Consider the following 24,162-nt stretch of genomic DNA (forward strand, 5'->3'; position numbering starts at 1 on the left):
GCGAAGGAAAGCCCACTCCTTCTCTAACTATCTTTGGAGTTGGCCCTTTGGTCCACGTTTTCTTGCCGATGAGTGCACGAGTTCTATAATGTTGAATTAGTTAACCACACATTTAAGTATCATTTAATATTGGTCATCTACTATGTGGGCAGGTTCGCAGTTCTAAATTCGTCCACCTAACGTGTCCCATGAAGATTTTCGGTCGAAACCAATTCAGGTCGAAAATATTTCAAGAAGGCTGCGCGGTAGGGTCCAGTACTTATGTCTTTGTAACTGCGACATGGTAAAATAGATAATTCGTATTTTTATCTCTAACTTCAAGCAGTTATTTTTAAAAGGCAAAAATGAGGTTTCGACATTTTTGATGCCTGGATTCCGACGATTAAACATGTAAAATGTTCAATAGATATTATTAATAATGTGGGAAGGGAAAGAATTTTTATCCATGCATCTCATGTCGGTCAGAAAACACGTTCGTTCCTCTTGCGGGTTAATCCCTGCCTTCTAAATTGCTTTGCAGTACAAACAGTAAAATTTAGTTTCTTTTTTTTCAATCTTTGTCGAGGGCGACCGGGGGAAGGGGTGGATCGAACGCTGGAGGATGGGACTATCCAGAGGGGGGAGGGAATGTGAGGGGGTAGGACAGGGTTCAATGCTCCCTCCTACGCGAACACGAATTTTGGTGGCTACCTATACGGCCCTCTTGCGTTCGCGGGGGCAATGGCTAGGGTCTGATGGGAAAATTAATTGTCTTACATTACGTTTCAGTTTCTAACTCGCTGCTCCTCTAGCCCTTGCGCGTGAGATCATCGCGACGTCAGCTCATAAACCATCTCTCTCCCATTCCCTAGTCTACCTACTGCTTTATCGGTGGGAAGATTTCTATCCTCGCCACGATACATTCATTTTTGACATAGCTTGAAAGATACATGCGTTCCCATCACACAATATTTTGATTAGTCCATTAGGGAGGGCTAACGGATGCTTTCACGAGTACATGATTAGATCCTTAATTAATATCGCATTTAATATTCTTTTCATCAATTCACAGCGCGTTATTTTCGTGAGGTGGGTGACGTGAGATGTCGAATTCGTCGACGTGTTTTCGAGCCTTTATTAATTGATGCGTAATTTCCGCAGTCAGTTATTTATCATTCTAATATCCTCATCTCCATTTTCATAACTATTTTAATTAAGTGCTGTGTTAGTGTTACGTAGCAGATAAGTATGAATTGAGACTAAAGACTCGCACAGCAATGGAAGGTACAAAATAATTGCTATTTGTATTTTTGTCTTCTTTGAAGCATGACTTATCGGTCAGTAGCGTCAGCATGAGATGATATAAAAATGTATGTTTTGAACTTTGATGAACAGTAAAAGTTTGTTTTCCATAGGTAATGTTAAGAATCGTATATTTCGACTTAGGAGATTTTTGCGTTTATGATTGAATAATACAATTATATGTACATTTCTCTATAGGAATACGTGTAAATTTTGCATTAAATATTTAGAAAACTAGTCGGATTATGTTTAGTCTATTTTATCATGGGATGTCGCAAAACGAAGCAAGCGTGCAAAATTTCGCTGAACTTTTTTTCAAAATCACGCTCCCTTAGTAGGAAGTTAGGTACTTGTTGCGCGTGAGTGGTTATCTCCCCCTCGCGATGATTGATCTCGGTCCTAGGCCCCCTTTACATTTGCGGTCGCGTTTACCAGTCGTGGAGTGAGACCTGCGGCAGGACGACTAGTCCAAGAATGTTCTTTGTCTCGGAGTCGACGTGGAAACAATGAGGGCGTCTGGGTGGAGTGACTCTCCACGCGCCTCCGATCCCTTTTTCGCTCAGCACCTGGATGCACGCGATTTCAGCTTCACTCCTCCTCGACTGACCCTTTGCATGAAATCGCCCTTTTCCTCGTTACTTGTGGGGTGTGTGTCTGTCCATTGGCTTAGTAATTTTAATTACAGTATTTTACCGATTAAGGTAGGTTTCCATGGAGTATTTCAGAAGTAGTCTGGCTATCTCCCCCACCTTCATGGACTTCCCTACTCATTTCACAATAAGACCTACTATCTGTCATTCTGTTTTAAAATCCTATTCTCTTCCTTCCTCTCCCTCGTTCACCCGACGATCTACCCTCTAACACTGATTTTACATCCCAATTAATTAATGCATACGTTCCATTCGTAGTAATCACCGCCAATTATTTTGGCTTTCCCCTCACCCGTTAGGCGAATTTTGCGGAAGGCTACTTCTGGCTTTTCCCACCACAAAATTCTCAACTCCCATAGTTTTCCATTCCAAAATGAGGTGATCGAATTGTCATCGTTTAATGCTCTCTTGTAAATAGAAAAGCTCATAAACGAGTTAAGGCTGAATCACACCATCATTCTATCCATCACCTCCGAGCGATAGGTTCAGCGATCGCTCCAATGATGGGAAAAATGACCCTTTCACGCAATCACTTTCCGCGATTACTCGAGGGATTGAAATCCCATCCCTTTTTCCATCCCTCGGCTCCCCTCTTTCGCTGAAAACATCGCCACGCCACGCAGAAATAATGTTTCCCCTCTGAATACATTTCCTTTTTCTTCTTCTCGTGATCCCTTCTAACGCAGTACCGTCTAAAGTTGGTGTGGGTGTTGATACGACGTATTCTATTCGCCGTGGTCTCGTCCCTTCCCGCATCCCTGCATTTTTGAGCATGTCATCTGGAATACCGTCGCGGCAAAGGGGGATTGCAGTGCGACCATCGCGTATCGGCCGACGAGAGGGCGCGGTCTCTCGTTCTCTCCTTATCCCATGAGCGATCAGTTACCCACCAATCAATCAGTCAATCAATCGGTCTCGGGGGACGGCTAGAGTCTGCATGCGAGCGGGAACCTTTTCGGGTATCTCGATGGGATGGATTGGGTAGACGTGAACTGTATTGGCCAGCGGGTTGGTATTTGTCGCGCGAATGTTTTCTTGGTAATCCAACCAAAGGAAGTTGTCAGCATTGTAAACGAGGCGGTAAGTGTGCTGCTGATTAATTAAAATGTAGTCAGTATGCCGATGATTGTGGGAGGTGTGTTCAGAAAATAAGGGGAACTAAAACCTAAAAAAATAAAAGAAATTAAATTTATCCCGAGTTTGGATAGCCTGACTGACTGTAAAATTATTTTTATTATGCTGTAATATATGCCCCTGAAGTAGAATAAAATTTTCAGCGGTATTCATTGCTTACCTTATCTGTGGCAGCCGCTAAGGTTAGACGTGTTTTAATGAGCTTGGCGATTTTCCGCTTTCTTTTCTTTGATTGTTCGTGAATTTTTGGCCAAAAAACATCAATGAAACGATACTCCAGCCACCATATTCGTCAATTTTGGGAAGGGAAGAAAGAAAATATGAGGGAAGAGAGAAAATATGAGGGAAGAAAGACCCCAAAGCACTTTGAGCATATCTATTTATTTTCATTTCGCATCGTAGCGTCTTGGTCCTCGAAATGTGATCGTAGATGTGGTTTAGTAAGGAACTGTTTGAAGGCATCTATGTGATTATAAAAAATTGCCTTGAATGTCTGCTTCGTAGGCTGTTCTCATAAAAATCTTATGCGATACCCTTCTTTGGATAATTCCTAAATGTGATTTAGTGCATTTATTTTTAATCATGCAGCCATGAGATAGGTCGAGACCAGCGATGAATGCTACTCTTCCCTTCTAATGGAGCTGTATATTTTACATTGATTTCTTTTTAGGAAGCCTTCTCTCCTTTGGTCCTCTCTGTTTTAATGAATGGGAATAATTTGTCATGTAGCTAAATGAACATTAGGAAATGCCACCTACGGTAATAGCTTATGTTATGAAATCGAAGTGGGAGTATGATCGATCATTTATTTATCCTTTTGGTTTATGATTGTAATTAGTTTCCTGTCTTAGGTATTTTTTTTGGTGCCGACATTTTTAATTCTTGGTAGAAGATCGTATAATATTGCTTCTACTAGTTTTTTAGTGTGTTGTCGTTTGAGATTCTGCTCTGATGCCACCTCTTTTGAAGTTGAGCCCCTGTTAGGAGTGGAGTTGTTGAGAATTTTTTCCTCAGCTATCCCGTATCGCGGTTATGTAGAGATCAGTAGGCGATGTAGATACTGATGGGTATTTTTTTCGATTTCTGAGGGCCCAATGCTCAGTGGAAGTGTTTATCGAACCGGCTCTTCTGTTGCTTCGCTCTATTCTCCTGCGGTCCATCCGCGCTGACGAAAGACCCGAATTCGTCTCCAAGGGAGCAACTTTTTCCATTAGAATGTGAAGTTGACTTATTTTCATTGAAAGTACCTATTTTTTATTTGTATCCTTGAAAGCTCTTACCTGGGGTGCCAAAATCTAGTTTTAATATTGTTTTTAATCAATCAATATGACGGTAATTACGAAGACAGTGGTAGTAAATAAAAGTCCACGGAGAACGTGATTTATCAGATTGTAAATGATTTAACGGCCAAGGGATCAAAAGGTAAGGCTTTCCCTCGAATTTTACGATCGTCGACGTATTTTGGAAGTGGGTATTTCATCACCTATAGCTAATCAAGGGATGATAATTCCGTAGACATGCTTTTGTTGGTACCGCATGTGCTCAAAATTTAAGAGGTGAAGTTTTTTTATAGATTAGGCATTAGGTGGGGCTACCTTATCTCTCTCGTTTTCATTTCCCGAAACTAGCCCCCACATTTTCCGCCTCTTCCCGCCCCCCGTGTGTCACATCCGCCTCCACCCACTTGCCCCCGTGACCGGAAGCACGCCGCTGATTTATGCCGCTCGACAGCGGATTTCGAATGCGTCCAAAGCGGACAGTTATCGGGGGAGGGGAGGGGTCGGTCGGGTGAAAGGGTATTTATTATTGTTCCACGGGAGGCTTGATGTTTTGTTGAGCTGGGGTTACGAGGGTCGCACCCAGAGGACTGCAGCCCAAATAATCGCCGCTCCTCCGAATCCTACCGCCATAATTAATGCGTCCGTGTTTTCCTTCTCGTTGGGAACCCGAAGAATTGATTCTCCAAGGCTTCATCCAATAAGGGTGCTTTCCAAATGTATGCACATGATTTTATCCTTCGTGGTCCAATACCTGCCAATCATACGCTCGTTCCCCCACGCCTTAGAAGGAACTGGTGGCTAGTCCGTGTGTTGAGGCAGAGCGATTACGCGGGGGATGTAATGGAGGGAAAAATTGGAGGAAACTTTCCTCGAGGAAGAAGTAGAGATAAGTGATCGGGGAGGATAAGAAAGGGTACACGTAAGACGAACATCTGGGAACTGAAGGACATTGCTCGGGATATGGAGAAATGATGGGCTGCAGCACTTCAGTCGTAGGATTGTAACACTGTAGTAATAATCCGTGGTGTATAATATAGGTCTACTCAAATTTCAAGCCTAAAATTCAGTGCTCTTGTTACTAAACACAAGCGCGTAACTTCGGTCTTCCATGTGATTAATCCATGTTCAGGATCATGCTAATCAATGCGTTAGGGTATGAACAATACTGACGGCTACAATCGATGTACTTAGAATTAGCTGGCTTCGATATTTACTGATACATTTTGTGCCACTTTCATGGACAATTGAGTAAACTCTTGCTTAGGAGATTGGGGAGGGCAGCGCGGGGTGGTTTTAATATTTTGCTGGAGTCTGATGGATATAAAATGCTTGTCAACGAAACTTTTATATAGACTTTCCCCAAGGAAAGTAATTAATAGGCAAAAGAGGCACCGTCTTTTTACGTTGACAAGGTGAAATAAAAGCTTGTGCAGGAAAACTACCACAATATGTACTTATTTCTGTCTTCTGGGGGATTACGGAGAAGAGTGATCGCCCCCTCGATTCACATTTGCATACGATGATATTTCTGCTTGTCTTCCTTTGGAGTTCACTTTTAATTATATTTCTAGTGTGGGAAGCTTTGTAGTCCAATGGGTCGGGCGTTGGGCGTCTAACTAAAGGCTCCCTCGTTCAAATCATGGGTGAAGCCATTAGACATTCCCACTCCCATTGTCGTAGTACGTGGTGGATCACTGGAAGGAACCGGTCTCCCTGCGCAGAATGTGTGAAACCAACACGCGGCTCTGTCTTAGTCTGGGATGAGCTCTTCCCGCACCTGTCCAAACCAACCTACGGTGAGAATGGTAAAGTTTGTGTTCAAGGTCCCACAAGCCTGGAAGAGTTGAAAAGTCAGGGATAAAAGTGGTCGTGAAAGGACATGGACATTTTTCGCCGGCCTGGAAGAATTGAGTGGTCTCGTTCTTTTTGATAGCCGCAGAGGACAATCCCCGCCCATCTTATCGTTATTTCCTTCCGTGGGCTCGCCTCCTCGGGGGCTCCTGCGCTGATCACGGCTGTGGTATAGGGTGGAGGTCGAGGAGAGCGAGAATGGAGGATATAATTTCAGTGATGCATCTGCATTCACATACTGTCCCCCAAACCGCCTCAGTATGGTTGCAGCGGGGTTGTTAGGACACCACCCGTTTACAAAAATAAAAGAAAAGGAGAAAATTAAAGTGATTTCACTGCCGAGTCTCACCTTTCATTTATTAAAGCCTTAAATGTTAGGGGGAACTCTATACCTATCCGTTGGAAAAATATCTCTTTTATATACATTTTATCTCGGACCTAGAAACGTGGTGAGGTCCTAAGGTGATGTTTTCTTGTGTCGCTCCGAACGTTACTATCTGTCTTTGTTTTTATAAATAGTTTCCTACTGAGTTAAGTCGTGTTGGTTGTATAAAACAATTTGGAAATCGTAATTTTTTTTAATTTTGGTGTGGTATTTAATGTATAGAATGCCAATTTGTGGGTGTCTCTGGTTTCGTGACTCTCATTGATGTGTGTATTTTTTGTTTGATTCAGGTGCTGGGTGCGCGGCAGTGGGTGGTGAGGCCCAGGGTTTCTGAGCTCAGCGACGGCGAGAGCTCCGTCCTCTCCGAGTCCGTCATCTCGGAGACCACGCTCACGGAGGACATCGTGCGAGGCGGCGTGGACCTCGAGGCTGCCATCCATGAGGTGAGTGCCATTCCACATTCTCCCTCACCTCCATAAATTTGTTCCTGGATCGAATGCACATGCCGGCCTAGGCGGCGGGGTATGGTGGAGGAAGAGTTCTCGGGTTTCCAGCCGGGTCCAATGGTTTGTCTGCACCGACGTTTCGAAGGCTAAGTCTGCCATCGTCTTCAGGGTGAATGGATTAGCCAAGATGTGTCCGTCTTATATACCTTCGCATTGGGTTCAGGTGGGCTCTGATTGGTCGACGGTCGGTCCAATGCGTGTCCTCTCTCCCTTCAGTTTTTTCGCATTGCTCAGATGGAAGCCGGCGTCTCTGCTCATTTTTCTCCTCTCAAGTCTGATTTCCACTGCTTCCTTTACGACACAGTCCCAGTAATTGTTGGCACGGCGGGGTATGGTATTTAGAGGAGACGACCGACTGCTTAGGCCATTTGCTCCATGAGGGACGAATAGGGAAGGAAGGTTAGAGGGATACCCAGAGCCTGCTCTTAACGAATTGCGCCAAGAGGACCACGGCTCAAAGTCCCATTCGACGGACGAAGTGCTGTGCTTGATTTGCCCTCCACACAACACTCAAGCATGGATCGGACGACCTCTGAAAATCTCTCCCACCGGGCTAATTTTAGCAAATATTGCTACATAATATATTCTGTGTTGAATCGTCCGAATTCGTGTTCAACGTGAGGTAGCCTTGTTACTGTAGCGTTTCCTTCCATGTGATGTCCCAGTTACCTGTGGTCGATGAAATGGCTATGTTGCGCCGTGGGGAACAGTATTGCGAAAGTCGGCTAAGTCAGCATCCGCCCGTTGTGTGCTTTCTGTTTCTGCCTCGTTTGACGCGGCGAGATATTACTCGTGTTTAATCTCCCTTGCCGTGATTTTTCATTTTTCTCTTTCAAATGCATTTATAACGTTTCCGCGTCGTAGTTTAGTTCTTCCCGCCCTCTATCCCTTGTCACAGAAAATCCTTGCGCAACTTGGACCATTGTTGTGTTGGGTAGTAATAGATGGGGTGAATAATGTGAAGATGTTGTTTCGAAAAGTATAATACAATTGAAGGGATCGGGTTAAATGAGTGCCAACCATCATTTTGGCGCTCTTAGAATATCTTAAATGCGAGGAAACCCGAGAAAAGTTTAAATATTATGTTCGCTGGGAAAGTGTAAAATCATACATGTCATTTCTTGTAATTTGAGGTATTCACATATTAAAGCTTGTTCAAATCCATATTTTTTTTGTAAATATTTAACAACCAATGTTCAACCAAATTCATCACATTAGCATTAAGTCTCTATATTTTAATATTGAATCACGTTATAAGTTTAATCCTAGCTGAACTGATATGGCTCCAGTATATATTTTGCCAATCCAATTTGGCCAAAAATCATGGCTGTCTATCTTCTAGCCCGACCCCTTCAATTAGGAGATACGTATGCCCTAGAAATAAAAGAGCACTTATTGAATTATCTTAGACTTCTTCCATTGTCAATCTAAGCCTTAGTTATTTGAAATAAAATATTTGGGGGATCATTATTTCAATCTTTATGTACATCAATCTGATTGGAGTGTTTCAATCGATTTCTCAAATTACAATCAATTTTTCCTCAATAATTTAAACTTTTGAATTAATCATTTAATCGATCGCTTACATTGACCAACTTCATGGTTTTTAAATTGATTCACGTCGGAATGTTTGGTATGTAGATATTTTACTTGTAATACTGCGTCAAAAACCATTCACAATTTATCGAATCTATCATGCCGTATTGCCGTATTCTTGTATATGTTGGTAATCTAATGTTTTATCTCCTGGATGTTACTTCCGTGACGTTTAAAAAAATATTTTTCTATCATTAATTTTTTCGCTGGGTAAGCACTTAACTTGATGGTGGGTGAAACAGATGAAGAGCTTCCCACGATGAAGACGACTTGCATGTCTGCATTCGTGTTATTTTGAGCGTGAGGGTGTTGAAATTCCGATAGCTGAGTGATAGAGAAGGTTATCCTGCGTGGGTAGGACTATTAGAGATTGATTTCACGTCGACCTCCCTACGAAATATAAATGGATATTTATAGCAAAAGGCTATGAATATTTTTGTTGGTACACTGCCTTCGATTTGCTAGCAAAATTATGATTTGTTATACTTACAATCTTAATAGATCAATAATAATGCATTTATTGGTTAAGCGTTTCAAGCTAGGTGCTATAGCGTGATAGAATTAGGAGGTTTTGTTCTATTTCGGCATTTATTTTAATTTTGAAAGAGCTGTCTGATTTCAATCTCCTGCTACATTTGCAAATCCGTCAAATACAGCTTCAGAAATGGCATGGTTGCAAATGTATCAAAGTCTTACCAAGTGAACTCCAATTGCGAATATCTCTTCTGGTGCAGTTAATACTGTTCTCGTATTCTATGGACAAAATATTAGGAGCGCCGCCGTAGTCTACGATTACTTTCAATCACTTTGTACTAATTTTTTAAGGCAATTATATCGTCCTCCTCTCTGACAGAAAATCGCGATTCATCATTAGATTTCGATGCCTTGAAGTAAATGCAAATTACGACGAAAATATTATCATCCTCATTCCGCCATCCACTCGCAACTTTAGGATAAAAAAGCTAAAGTTGCCGCCCACGTATCACGAGGTGGTGACAAAATTATCAGTCGGCTTAGTAACTGGAAGATACCGCTCATTGAAGACAGGAATCGGTCACAACGAGTGTTAACAGCAAAAACGGACGGCGCGAGGCCTATGTGATGAGGAGAATAGTATCAGGGAAGCGGTTATCCGCTCGGCAGGACTTGGTGATGTCATCCACTTATCTGGGAAAGGTCTGAGGCCGTCGATTTTTCTCCGCGAATAGCTCGATAAGTAGGTGATGGATGGTGAGTCTTTGAATATCTCTCGATATTTCAAACCATCATAATCAGGACTAAAATAAATTTCGTCAACGAGCCTATTTTCATCCCTGTCGACGTAGTTAGGATAAGTATAGGGCTGGTGACGTCACTACTTTGGTCTCAAGGTACATCGAGCGTCTTTATGATTACGTGATATTGGGTCGCATAACTTGCATACAATTAGCGAATGGTGAACTATTGCTGTGGATTTGGCTACTAAACAAAATCATTCAAGAGAAGCTCAGAGACATTTCATTGGTGAGTTAAGTTTAAAATATTTGATACATTCTATTTCATTTTGATGTGTGGCTAACTTTTCTCCTCGGGCTCATTGATGTTTAAATTTTCCATGTCACGTGGTACATATGATGAGTACTCGTTTATGTAGAAGAGGTGCTAACTACCCGCCCTATACTAATCCAAAAGTTTGCTGCCGACGATATTTCAGATAGGAAGGGGTTTAGGAGTGGGTTTCGGTCGGTGGGAAGAGTTGCTTCGGTGACGCGTCGTCCAGCTGTCGAGTAGTTTGTCCATGGAGTGGGTGCGTGGTTGCAGTTAATCCCGGCGACCGTTATCGCGGGGTTAGCGGGGGATGCTGTCGCTGAGTCGGACGCGGGCAGAATGTTTACTCGCGGGGTCCCTCGTTCATTTTCCTCGTGACGAGCACCCGAAGCTTCGCGTCGTTGCGTTCGTCGATTGCGGGAGATGCCTGACGATCAAAAACCTCCCGCTAAATGATAGGCAAATGAAGGTGTAGGCATGAATGCGGAAATCCTTTGTGCCCGCGGACACACTTCCCTCAATCAAGTCATCTTGACGGCCGGTTTGATGGGCGAGAAATGACTGGCGGAAGCGTCCCTCTTGCGTTGCGGAATCGTCGACTCCTATGTTTTAGTCGTCGATAATCATCAGTCATGAGTTGCAGTTTTTGGTGCGGTTCTATAGAAGTTTTTGTTCAGTTTGTTAAAAGAGGTGGTTTTTCGCGAAGGGTTGTATCAGCCGCGAAATAATCATTTGGCTCAGACGGGTTTCGAACCTGCATTTCCCCATTGCCGGTCAGGTGTGATGACCGTTACGGCACCAAGCCTCGGAGGTGTCGATTAGAATACTAACTGGTAGCATAACTGACTGACAAACGGGAGGTCCGGGTTCGAATCCCTACCAAACTACTTGATTTTTCTCATGGCTAATTACATACTTTGTGTAAATTAACTTGACACCCGTGCGAGTGATTACGTACAAAGTCACGTATCACTTTCAGTGCTTTAGGTAAAAGTTGTATTTAATTAATGCTGGCTATTCAGATGATACGTCCCTACGTTTCTTCATGGCCAAAAGTGAGGCTCCCCATCACCAAAGCCACCTCTGCTTTCTCTAGAGAAGACGAAAAATCCAAAACGAGGCAGTCACTAGCTGAAGAGATTTTTCAGATGGTTTACTGAATTATGCGGCTGATGTAGGGTAGAGCAAAATTTTTGCCGTGAATTTGGAGCATGGCAACCTAGTGGGTAGAGCACACGGCTGCTGACCGAAGGGTCTCAGGTTCAACTCCCGAGCCTGCGGACATTCTAAATCAAAAATCCTCGACGCGGGAGGTGGTCCAGGAATAGGAACTGGCTGTCCTAACGTGAATGTGTGAAGTTCACGCGTCTGTTTACCCTCTACCTAACCGAACCAACCTTCAGGCCGAAACACGTAAGTGAGTTAAATTGAAATTAATGCATTTCGTGTCTAACTATATCCTTTTAAGGGGAAGGTGACTGGTGATGTAACTTGGATTTACTTTCCGTACTTCACTTCTTTCTATGTTTTTTATAAGGTTTTGTCGATTATTGTGGATCGAATGCGTTAAAGCAGAGGGCATGCTTCCTTTTTTATTCGCCTTATTTATGTGTGAGCCATTACCAGTGAATCAACTTCCATCGTGAAGAGTACAAGGTGATAGAATCGCAATGTTTCAAGAAAGGAGAGAGGCTTTTAGTCGTCTTCTCTGATGATTACTCCTAGTCTCAAGGGACGTAGTTTACGTTGCAGTTTTCTTCTGAGGAACCTGTCCATCATATGATTAGCCGCTGCATTTTCTCGCCGATGATTGCGCTTCGGTTATCTCGTGTATCTGTGCACCTCACGTGATCGGTGAGGGTTTCCTTGACATTTGCGCCTCTAGAGCCTCAATTCACCCTTCTTCATCATTTTCAGCCATTTCTCGCTGTGGCAGAGGGATGGATGGAACAGTTAAAGCTGCCTAATTACGGAGGCTCGGCGGTTTCTGCTCTGTTTAAAACCAGTGTTTTTGCCGAATTTCGATTCTATCGTCTAAATAATTAAGTATTTACCGGTTTTATCCTGCGAAAAAAAAATATCGGTGTGGTATATACAGTGCAAATTAATTGATGAATGTATTTTCAATTATTTTTGACGACGGTGGAATTAAAGTATTTTGATTTCAGCTATATCGTCAATGATCTAATGACTCAAAAAAAGTAATGTCCAGGTATCTACATTTTATTTTTATCACGATTCCTATGCTTGACGCATGCTGATTTGTTTTTTTATAAGGACTAAATATTTTGCTTCGAATCAAGATATTTTTCCTACGCTCAGGTGAACGTCGCCGCATGAACCTGTAGAAAATTTGAAATTATCGAATGCGATATCCAAGAAATATAGAATTTAAAGCCTATTTTTTAATGTCGACAAAGTGGAGTAAGAATTTTGAATTTTTCATTCAGTGACGCGGTGTTTCCTCGGCTGGTCTCCCATGAGAAAGATGGAGGGTATGGCGATGAGAAGCTCACTTGCATCTATATCCCGCTCATTTCTACCTTTCGAAGCGCCTCCCCCCTCTGCCCCTCGCAGCGGTGAGCCCCCCTCCCATCGTCGGGAGAGCACAAATAGACCTCCTCCCCCTTCACACTGGGAGGGAATTGCTCGGGAAGAATGGCGAAAGCAAAATAATTGCGCGTCGGAGAAAAAGCCGTTTTCCTTGCTCCTTAGTCGTCCGTCGCCGCATCTTTTTTCCCTTCTGTTTGCCCATTCTCCCACCTCCGCGCTCGCCACCCCGTCTTTGGAAAACCTCTTCTCTATCCGCTCCATCCCGCTTCTATTCCACCCGTCATATGAAATGGAGCTTACCATGTTGCTCAAGAGCGCGGGTATGTTGGAACATGTCATCGTGTACATCAGGGTTGCTTAGTTTTACACCTTCCCCCACCGTACCCTATAGTTCATAGGGTGATCGCCGCGAAATAAATTGCTCTTAACGATAGAAATATTATCGCTACTTCGTGGTAGCCTTAAGAAATCGTCTAAAAAATTTCTATCGTCCAAGCTTTGTCATCAAGTATCTAAAATTCTCCTTCATTTGTCAGTGATCAATTCATGCCTTTTACCGTCGCAAATCTCTGTCGGTGAACCAATTTTATGCAGGATTTGCTCCCCCATAAAGACTCCCGTACCAAGAGTGGAGCGGGTGAAGTGGATCATGGGAAAAGCCTCCACGCACTACTCTGAGTGTGCGAAATTTCTTTTTCCATTGGGCGAGTCGGATTCTGCCATCGTGGCTGGATTCATGTATGCCTCTGCTACTTTGCAACTGTTCCCTCCTCGTCACTCCGCGCCGAATTAGCATTTTTCATGCATGCTATTGGGGTGGAGCAGAATGCGTCTTTGCGATCTCCTGAAAGCGCTCATCGATCATCGTGGCGTGGAACCAGTCCGAGGCTCGTCCACCCACCAGCAGCCCACCCGCCTGCGTGCTTTAAATCCCGTCCAAATTTATCAGCTCGTCAACCCTCGTGTCACGCTGTCACACGACTGCGTCGACGGTCTACGCTTCTGCGGAGCGAAAGGATCGGTCCTGCGTAGGAACTTCAGAGACAGTCTTGATTGACGAAGGGGTTGTAAGCAAGGAATCACCATCTAAATAAAAGCACTTTTAAGGCTGCTCTTCACGAGTCACTTTATTTAGGATGTACGAGCTTAGTCGCAGTGAAATTGTACTGTGTAAAAAAATTGTTCTGAAGCCATATAAGCTTACCGACCACTTATTTTTTTTAATCCTATAAAGAACTACCCACCATGCAGCCTGTAAGTTGTTACACATCATCAGTGCCTTGCCTATATCAAGTACATAGGTTATTGAGTCTCACAATTGTTATGGATCGTTGATAATAGCTGAAGACTCCATATCCTCCATCTTGTTCAAGATCCTCGTTTATTGGCAATCTTTTAGTTTGTTCACTAGACTAGCGGTTGGAAGTTACGAGTCTAAAGTGACCTATTTCGGCAACCGATACACAATTCACGAAGGCCAGTCGTCGTCGAAGTCCAGTATCTCAATCTTAGGATTATATTACTGCGAAAGAGACCGCGCTCTGCGGGTCTTTGTTCTGTGCATCTGCACTCACGCTGCCGCCTGATGAAATCTCTTGGTGGTGGGATGAAACTGTGATGGTTTCTCAAGCGTAGTTACTGCTGTGGAGTGGTGTTTCTCTTGGTCTGTGTAAATTAGACACCACGTCTAATCTGAAATTCGGGGTACATATTATCCTCGATATTATCATCCTGTCTTACATCACGAACATTTTTTCGTGGATGAATGCATTTTTAGTGCCAATCTATGGATCATTTGACTACTCATTGTTTTCCCCGTTGAAGTTCTTTATTGATCGATCATGATTCCTAATTGAATGATGTTCTGTCTTCTTTCACCAGGCCATAATTTCTTCTTGCTTTTAGATAATTAGTAGGGAGTCAATAAGTGCACTCATTATTCGATAAAGGGATTTTAGTTTGAGTTGCGTGCGAAGTAGATCCAAATAAAATCGTGAATATTGCATCTTTCCTTAATGTAAATATGTCGACCCGAGTGCACTTCAAAATTATTTAAGTTCCGCCAATAGTCTTATCCGCTTGGTTGTCTCGGCAAAAAAGGAACTAGCTACTTAGCAGCTTTAGGTCTTTTGAGTGATCTGGCTTCGGCTTCTCTCGGGGATTATCCCTCCTAGCAACCGTGGCCAGTGCGTCCCTTTCTCTAACGTTCTTTTCACTCGAAACTTGTTAACGTCCATTTTCTCTTGCCTTCTCGGGAATTAGAAAGGATTAAGTTTTACTACTCCATGTCTTAGGCTTCAGCCAATAGTATTCGGTTAAAAAGACGTTAACTGATAATCATTTGTGGGATACAGGGGTGCTGATAGCCTATAGTTCACTGTGGACTCATATGTTTCACATGCTTCATGGTTGAAGAGTGACATAGCTCAGATTCCATGTTATTGTTTCGCGTGTGGTTTTATCATTTTTCCTTTTAAGACACGAAATTAAATGAGGCCAAAAAAGTAGTTCGTGATATGGAGAAGTAATGTGTGTACTTCTGGACGTGAAGAGTTGAAAGTTAGCACTCTGAATTTGTGAAGATCCCAAGCACTTTATTTTCCATCTGAGACATGTTCTGCTGTGGAATTTGTTATACGAAGGAATGCGTAATGATTTGTAAATATCTATTTTCCTTAATCTTTTCCATATCATCTACTTTTGCGGCTGCAGTATTTCCAATTTACGGTCCTTAGCAGCACTAAAGAGGGCTTTGCAGTTTTACTGCCTGCCATTCACATTCTGGGGCAACGTTGTTCCATCAACTGTGTATTTTCCTATGTTGCTATAGTCATTTAATACGTCGTCAACGACCATACCATTCGTATTTGTTGTGGGATAAAAAACTCTGTATTGTGTGTATAAATGTAAAAAAAATTGTATTCGTAGCTTTTCCTTTATATCCAGGTTGGAAAACTTCGTCATTCATATGGAGTTGGTAGAAACACGGAATGGATTTGGCAGTTCCCACAGAAGTTGTTGCTCTTCTGGTTGGAGTATGAGTTTTGTTTTGGTTTACCTCCTCAGTTGAGATACCGTTTAAGGAACTCGATAGGTTGGGATAGAAAACCGTAGGGGTTAACTATTATTATTAATTATATGTCGTAGTTAAATACATGCATCAATATATTTTGTATTTCCATTTCGTGGAATAGCAGAAATCATCACATCTATGCCTTATTGCTCTAACGAAGGACAAATTGATTTCAGGTTGTCTATGCTTCATTCTTGAGATGTTCCCGGAACGCGTTATTTCCCTATTCCTAATCATTCATACGTGGGTCAATATCCGATGCATGCACAAAAACCTCGGTAGTAATCAGAGCAGCTACGATTATTATGAAGGCGCTTAGTCTGCGTTCATTTACGGCTGGTCGCAACACCGGAAACTTTCCTCTCAGAGGACGCTCGGAGGCGGTGCCCTCGAAGCGTGGAGGGAAAAGAAATCGGCCGCTCCTCCGTGGCTGCTCCCTCTCTCCGCGCCGGGAGCAGGGATGTGAGACTGCGCGCACCAGAGCAGCCAAGGGAGCAAAAAATGCGAAGGCGAGGAAGGAAGAGCAAATGAGAGTCGGCTGCTCTCTCGAATCTTTGGCGTCGGCGGTTTGTGGAACGCGCCCTTCTACTACCCTGCGTGAAAGACCTTGGGAGGCCGGGGGTGTCTGGTACCGTTTGCCGTAATGAATTTTTATCTTTTTGAATTTTTATTTTTTTGAATTTTTTAAAATGTTTTTTTTTAATATTTATTTTTTTGAATATTTATTTTTTTGATTTTTTATATTTTTGCACGTACGTTATTCATTTCTCTTGGAGCCAATCTGAAATCCTCATTTTAGGAATCCTTTTAGTGTTGTATGTTATGGAAAGTGCTTTTCAACTAATAGTTTTTCATCATGAAGTGGAATAATGTCTCTGTTCAGCACAATAATTTTAAATTCCACAGTAATGGGGCCGAATAGATTGCAAATAAACAAGAACCCGTGTAGGTTTTTGCTTCTCCATGTAATGTTTGTCTTTATCATTGGTTTTAAACTATTTTGGCCAACGAATCCATTCATAGCGGCAGAAAAACCGAAAATCAACCACTATCGATGCAAAGAGGAGTCTAGCATTTAAAAATATAAATAAATTGAAAATGAATGAATAATTATTCTCTAATCACTAGATTGGTACTTAAAGACTACATCTTCTCACTGGAATTTTCGATGGGGTTACTAGAGTAAGTAGATGAAATGAGGAAATAAGAAGTACTACTAGTAACTAATTCTCTTCAAAAATTTGCTTGTTGAGCAGCATCACACTGTCTGAAGCCCCAATGACTCAAGCGGTCAGGATCTTGTGAAATTATGATCCATTTCTATCAATCTCAAGTTTCCTTGTCCAAATTGAACGATGCTGATATTTTTAGGCGATATGTTGTTTGATTTTCCTCCTGTAGATATCTTTCGACCTCTTCTGCCCTCAACGGCAGCAGTGATGTGCATTCAGCGAAATGTTTCCCAACTTATTCTGCTTCTTTAGGATATCTATCCAAGACGTCTGTATCGTTAGTTCCTCCAAGTATGCAATTTAAAGGGGAGATAATTTTTTTACGTATTTTTACTCCTATCTTCGCATTTACAAACCAAATTAATACCTCTTTTTAATTCCCTTCGTCGTCTCTCACTCCGTGCTCTTTTTTTCACTTCTGGATGATCCCCAATTATCCCTCTCCAAGCGAAACCACACTCGCTAATGTATAGTTTGCATTCCAACGCGAGTGCAGGACGCCTTGTCCATGTGTTGGCCCATAAGAAAAGTACCTTGCCTGTCATTAGTTATTCGAATTACTCCTTAGTTTCTCCTCACTGTGCTCGAGCTTTGCTGGCGTGGAGCCTGCGAATGAAACTCCTTGTTTTACGTATGTCAGCTCTCGGGAACCGGTTCCATTAGTCCAATTATTGCCCCGAGCCCTTCCCACTAGGTTAATAGTCGACCGAGTGGAGATATTCATTTTCTTTTTATTTTTACCGAACGCACGAGTAGTTGCGCTGTGTGTGTGCACCTGCATGGTTCAATCGGACGTGTGGTGTAGACCACCTAACCCGGTGATTTGAAAGCTTTTCAGTCGCTGCTGCGCAGGTTATTCACACGTTTGCGGTTTCGAACTGAAGAAGAAAGGTGTTGCATAACTCCTCTCCGTAGAGGAGAATTTTTATCGGCCGGTCCGACTTCGAGTTGTGCGCTGCAGAAACTAGATATGTCGGAGGAGGAAAAGTGAGCGGCGGAGTGGATAGCCCGCTCCCGCCGCCGCGCCGCTCCGAGCGCCGCATTCCGACCAGTCGACGCCAGTGACGCCATGTCCTCTCAAAGAGGACACCTATCCCCTCGCTCGATCGGTCATTTTTGGTGATGCTTGACTCTGATTTAAATCTTACGTTAGACCCCTGAAATTTTGCCTGTTTCTCAAATTAAAAAATAAATATGCCTGGGAAAATACCGAGTTACAACATTCAAATGTAAGTTTTTCAAAGTGATGACAAATATGTAATCAGTGTTCCCTGACAACTTCAAGGTGATACTACGAGTGATACGTCGGCAAAAATGACCGATTGATCTACAGGTATGCGTACCATTAAGAGATTTGAATGACTGCAGCGTGGGCCACGTGCAGATACTCCCCTTCTTAAAATTCACTTATTGATCTTAGCTGATGTAAACGTTGACAAACAAACAAAACAATCCAATGCTTAAATATGCGGTTAGTTGGTCTTAGCCAAGCTGCCATGGATCGGACCACGCATCCGCTGCTTGCGAGGTCGAAGGACTGTCGCCCGCCTCTCTGCTGACCAGTGCCTTTGAAAATTACGGCGGCGAAGTAGGTGGCCAAAAACTTGGGCACGCAGAGCAATTTGGTGGCTCGAGCAGTTGGAGGATAATATTTTCCGCTGTAGGGACATAAGAAAGAGTACACCGTGAGCAAAGAAGGCTTTTTTCAGTGGGAAAGAGCTGTTGGAAAGATGGTGTCGTAAGAGTGTGAACGGGAGACTAGCTATGAGTCTAAAATGGAGCGTGGCGCTTTAAGTAAATCTGCATATTTTACTTTGATTTCACCTCGTCTCATTAGATCTCAGGTTTTTGAGAGAAATAAGCTGACCACGTCCCATTTCAGTTACGTAATTACTGTGGGAATTTTCGATGATCTCTGAGAAGTCGTAAAAATGCGCGTTATCAAGGGTAGCGAGATGAGGGAAAAGGCAGGAAGCCTCAATCCGTTTGACTGAATACTATATGCATTTATGCCTGCTAATACCATACAAGATGCATTTTTTACCGTTCCACTATATTTGAAAAATCATATTTAGACGGACCTCTCCCAATGCAAACTCGTTTTATACATACTTCTAAACAGAGCATCGATTATATTTAATTCCAGCCACGATAATTAAATGATGTTAATAAATAATAGGTATTCGAACTGTTCTCTATTTTCAATCCCAACGGAGCTTCGGCTATCATATTTTCCACTTTCTCTCTATTGACAGCTCCAATAAATAGAGCGCTAGATGATTGGCTGAGTCACTAACGCACACCGAACACGCTTTCGGTCGACGCATTTTCCCCCCTTAGATCACCGACTGATTGATGGAATAGTATTTCTGACTCCACGTCCCACGCCGTGTCGCAGAACAGGGTATTATGGAGGGAACAAAGTATTATGGAGAAGATATATTGGCCGCATGTTTTTATTCCTTTACGAAGGAAAATAGAGAAATTACTTTAAAAAAGCTAAGATAACAATTGAGGAAATAAACTTGATGCTTGTGAAAACGCCAATAAAAAGGACATTCATGAAGTGGTGCTAGGGTGTTGCCAGTAATTGTGCCGATAAAGGTGTTCCTACCGGAACTCAATACAGTGTCTTTCTTTGACTCTTTGGCTTTTTAGCTTCATCAATTACAGTTATATCTATACATTCTCATAAAGTTGGTTATCTATTCACAATATAACCGTCTGTAATTGGTAATAAAAGGCATTTAAAATCACAGATTATGTACGCTAAAAAATAAAGATTGTATTAAAATCTTACTGGCATATGTTAAAATCAGGGCATATATAGATTTAAAATATAAAAGATTTAAATTATGGCCTTGTATCTTCGATTTTTTCTTATCTTTTCTTATCTTTCAATGAGACGTTATTTAAATATGGGAGTTACGTTTTTAGTTTTTTCGCGAAATGCATTCATTCTAGGGAATAGATTATAAATGATGTGGCACTTCCATGAATGATTTATTTTATGTCATCTAGTGGAGATGTAATAGTATCATCACGCTGCAATCTGTATTTCTTGGTAATTTCTACTAGAAATTAGAACCGTGCCATGTTGTGAATTTTGCTGGCTAAATTTCTCGGTACCTCGTCATTAAAGTGTAATACATACATTATGTACAGTCGAAGGTGTCTTCGTGCTCAGGAATTCCGTAAAGAATCCAAAAAGTTGCCCTCTCACCTCGGAAGCGAGCTATCTGATATAACAGTTGCCTGTTAGGGATGTATCGTGTCATCAATGGCTGCGTGGGCAAATGTGTCCAAGGCGCCTGTCCAATTGAGGGACCGGTTTCGTTCAACCTTTTGTGAAGGCGCCTCGGAAACAAGTCGTGAGGAATGAAAGGATGGAGCTGCTGTTTCAAGTTCACGGAGGATCGGGGAAAGAACTTGAGTTTCGTGGATAAGCTTTCGGCCGAAATTCGTGGCTGCACTTCTCGCGGCATTTTCTTTTTTCACCTGGATGTAATTTCAGTCCCTTTTCCGTGGCTCACAAAAAAATCGAGTGTCAATGTACTCCAATTTCATTTACCTCCTCTGCGTTTTGGTCGTCTTGTACGAACGTACCTCTAGACATTGGACACTCTGGGTGTGCCCTCGCCAGGTAGTTTGCAGTGTAGAAGCCTGATGGAAGAGATTGTCAGAGATGCTTTAAAGTAAAAAACATTTTGGAATATACGTGGGAAACCTTGCCGTCTATGTATGAAAATATTGAACGAAATCAAACTTAATGGGCCATATTCTGAATTAAAGGGAGTATTTATATCAGGATAGAAAACAAGGCGAGGTGTTATGTAATATGTAATAACATGCCAACTACTCTATTTGGTAAAATAAGTGCATCGTTATTATGTTTCCAGAAATATCCTTTATAATAAGGTCCTTCGCATTTTGCTTATTTCGAGTTCCGGAGTTGAGACCTCGATGAAAGTGTCTCTTCAGTGTAATTCAGATTTTTAGGAAGTATCATGTCGTGTAAAACTCTGTCCTATGATATTTTTTTCTGGTTCTTAAGGCTCCTTGATGGTATTATTTCTTTGAAGTATTATGGTCTCCTTCTGACCGCTGATATATATATTTTCCATATTGCAATTAGTCCCGAATGTCCAATAGTCAGAGGAGTGCGAGAAATTTGGTGGAAATAACACCATGGATTACCTGGAAGAGGGCAATTGACTTCCTTACCGTTCTTGGTTACGGCTATTTCGTTCTTATCCGAATGGTGGTTTGGTTATTCAGTCAGGAATTTGAAACCTATTCATTTAGAGCCGAACAGCCGTTATTATCGTATTTGATGTGAAGTTGGTTGGATATTCGCATAGCTAATAGACTACTCAAATTTTGAACCTGAGGAAAACATCCAATGGAAAATTTTCGAGGCTTTTCCATGGTTTACAATTATAATTATAGCAACAATCCTATTTTTGCAGGTACACACTAACTTATTCTAATATGAGATGAGGTTCCTAAGAGCGTATATTCTGGTTATTATTTGCGATCGCTAAATCGGGTTAACGAAGGAATTAGCGACTCTCCCTACGACTTTCGTATTTTCTTCTTTTGGCTAGCCAGTGTTAAACTAAAGCTATCCGTTGGCGAAGAAACAACTGATATAAACCCCCAGGTGGATAACTCGCGAAGAGTCTCTACGTAGTTGTGTTGTCTTAATGATGTTCTCTATGATCGACTTTGCCCGTATGAGTCGCCTGAAAGTGATGTGAATTGTGTGCATTGCGGCACACAACCGCTTGATGTCATTGTTTGGCCGATGAAAAAGTTGTCCTGTTGAGTACGTGTGTGTGTATGTTCGTGTTACATGATGTTTCAGGCGCACGGCTCTTTGCGAGGCGGCCATTGAGGCTAGGCGGATGGACGTCTCTCGGTTGCAGTGGAGCGAGGGCGAAATAGGCCGCGTTGCGGTCGTGTGTGAGGTAGGCCTAGAGTGGGATACGTGGGGTGGGGGTAATGAAGTGGGGGTGGGGGGAAGTGGTTGGGAGGAGGAGTGGGGATGTGCGATAAAGGAGACGGATCATGTAAGGAAAACCGGCGGAGCAGGATCTCTCTCTCTCCGTGAGACGACTCCGCTCTGGGATTGGGTGGTCCCCCTTCGGCCAAGATCCCTCGCCCCCCCCCCTCTTCTTTTCCCTCCATCCCCCCTTCACTCTCCCCTGCCTCCCATTCCGATATCCTTTCACAATGTTACCTAGGCGGGACGCTCTTATTACTGCGCTGATTGTGAGCATTGACAACGCTCCATTCAAGAAGATAGACGCTGCATTTTCGACTTTGTTCCATTGGTTTTTACTGAATGTTCCTGTGGTAAAGGTAGTTTTACATCATGGTACAGAGAAAGAACTTCTTGGTACCTCTGTAGTACCATGTGTTTAGTTGAAGGGCCTTACGAATCACTCCGAACTGTCCCTCTACCCTATTCAACTTCCTTCTTTAGTTATCAACCGGGACGTTTGTATATCTACATACTACCCCGCTAGCCGCCTCAATGGGCATATGGTGGGAAGTGTTAGTACACCAGCCGTCAATAAATAAAAATAAAATGCTCTTATGAAATTACGTTTAGCATTTATCTAACTTAAGCGAGGCGGATGCAGAAGTTAGAAAGAGTTGAAGGCAGACAGTTGGCGAGGCTAAACACCATTTAGGGTATAAATGGCCATGGGAGTGAGTGAATTCCTTTATTGTTCAAGGGAAAACGAATTCCCCTACGTATCTGTTTGGAAAAATATCTCTCTTAATTTATCCTTTCTGTTGGACCTAGAAATAGAGCGGTGTTCTAATGTGATGTTCTCCGTGTCTCTCAGAAAGATGTTTGTTCTCAATTGCTCAAGCAATCTAGTCTAGCGCGCAGGAAAATTCTGTCAGAAGTGCGGAGAGATCCGCCTTCGAAAGACCTCCTGATTCCTTCCATCAACTATCCTCAGCGTGGGTCCGTCGTCTCCAATTTTCTCTTTTTGTTCCCGTCGTCGGGTGATATCCTCTCGTGCCAAGGGCGTGGTCGGGATGACATGGGCACGGGGAAGTCGCGCTAGAGCTGTGTGGACATGTCGCAGACTCGTAACTTATCGGAGCAAAGTAACCCTTGTAATCGTCATTGGTATTGTTTTACATAAATATTGAGTTATTTTTGCATAAATGGTGTTTTGATGAAAGTAATCGTAGAATGGCATGTTGACGGGAAGAGGGGCAAGGGACGGCCCAGAATGAGCTGCATAGGACTGATTGTAAAGGAAGTAAAAGAGAAGAAATGTGTCTCTATGAAAAGTCTAGTGGATAGAAGAGCTGCGTCAAACTAAACTAAGCCTAATTCACAGTGTCCGGCGATATATGGTGGAAATGTTTAATGTTCATGATGATAAAATAAAATAAAATGGTTAATTTCCACACACTTCAAGTGTGTGGAAATTAACCATTTTATTTTATTTTATCATCATAAACTAAGCCTTTTTGATTTACGATTATGAGATGATTTTTTTAGGGTAACTCCATGAAGCCATCTTATATATTTTTTTAACCTTAGGTAGAAATTGATTTTTCATTTCTCTGAGAGATTATTCAGTCCCTTGAAGTATTGTCATTTTAATGTTTTTCATATTTGTAAACAATAATCGGCGACCAATTTAACACTCACAGCAAGTATAAATTGCAGTTTGCATCGCTTGAAAAAAACTATGTATTATATAATTGTGTGGAATGGTGGTCAGATTATCCCAACAGTTCGTCTCGCAAAAATGTTCTTTGTATTTACTGGAAGTGATGTGGGGAGAAGTGGCGAAGCATCGTAAATACCTATTTCAATTTATAAATGTTTATCTGGCGACAATTTTTATGGACTTATTTACTGGTCTTATGATGATATGCCATCCTTCTTGGAATAGGCATTGTTGAAGCATGTAAGTCTTCTTTCATGTATTTCATACTTAATGTTTAAATTGGACATAACTTTACGTAATGATGGTTCGAAATCAATGGAGTTGTTAGGTAATTCGTTCCTTAAACCAACTTTGACCAAAAATGTAGTGAATTTTATCTAAACTTTG

At 42.3% G+C, this 24,162-nt stretch overlaps 1 protein-coding gene across 2 annotated transcripts in view; it reads left to right on the top strand.

The window, feature by feature from the left end:
- LOC124155544 (RNA-binding protein fusilli) overlaps positions 1 to 24,162 on the top strand; it is a 304,754-nt gene that overhangs the window by 18,141 nt on the left and 262,451 nt on the right. For both annotated transcript variants that reach the window (XM_046529454.1, XM_046529455.1), the window contains exon 2: positions 6,872 to 7,024. In XM_046529454.1, coding sequence (XP_046385410.1) covers positions 6,872 to 7,024 — 153 coding nt within the window. The remainder of the gene's footprint in view (positions 1 to 6,871; positions 7,025 to 24,162) is intronic.

This window comes from Ischnura elegans, chromosome 3, assembly GCF_921293095.1.
Source record: "Ischnura elegans chromosome 3, ioIscEleg1.1, whole genome shotgun sequence".
NCBI classification, from domain to species: Eukaryota; Metazoa; Arthropoda; class Insecta; order Odonata; family Coenagrionidae; genus Ischnura; species Ischnura elegans.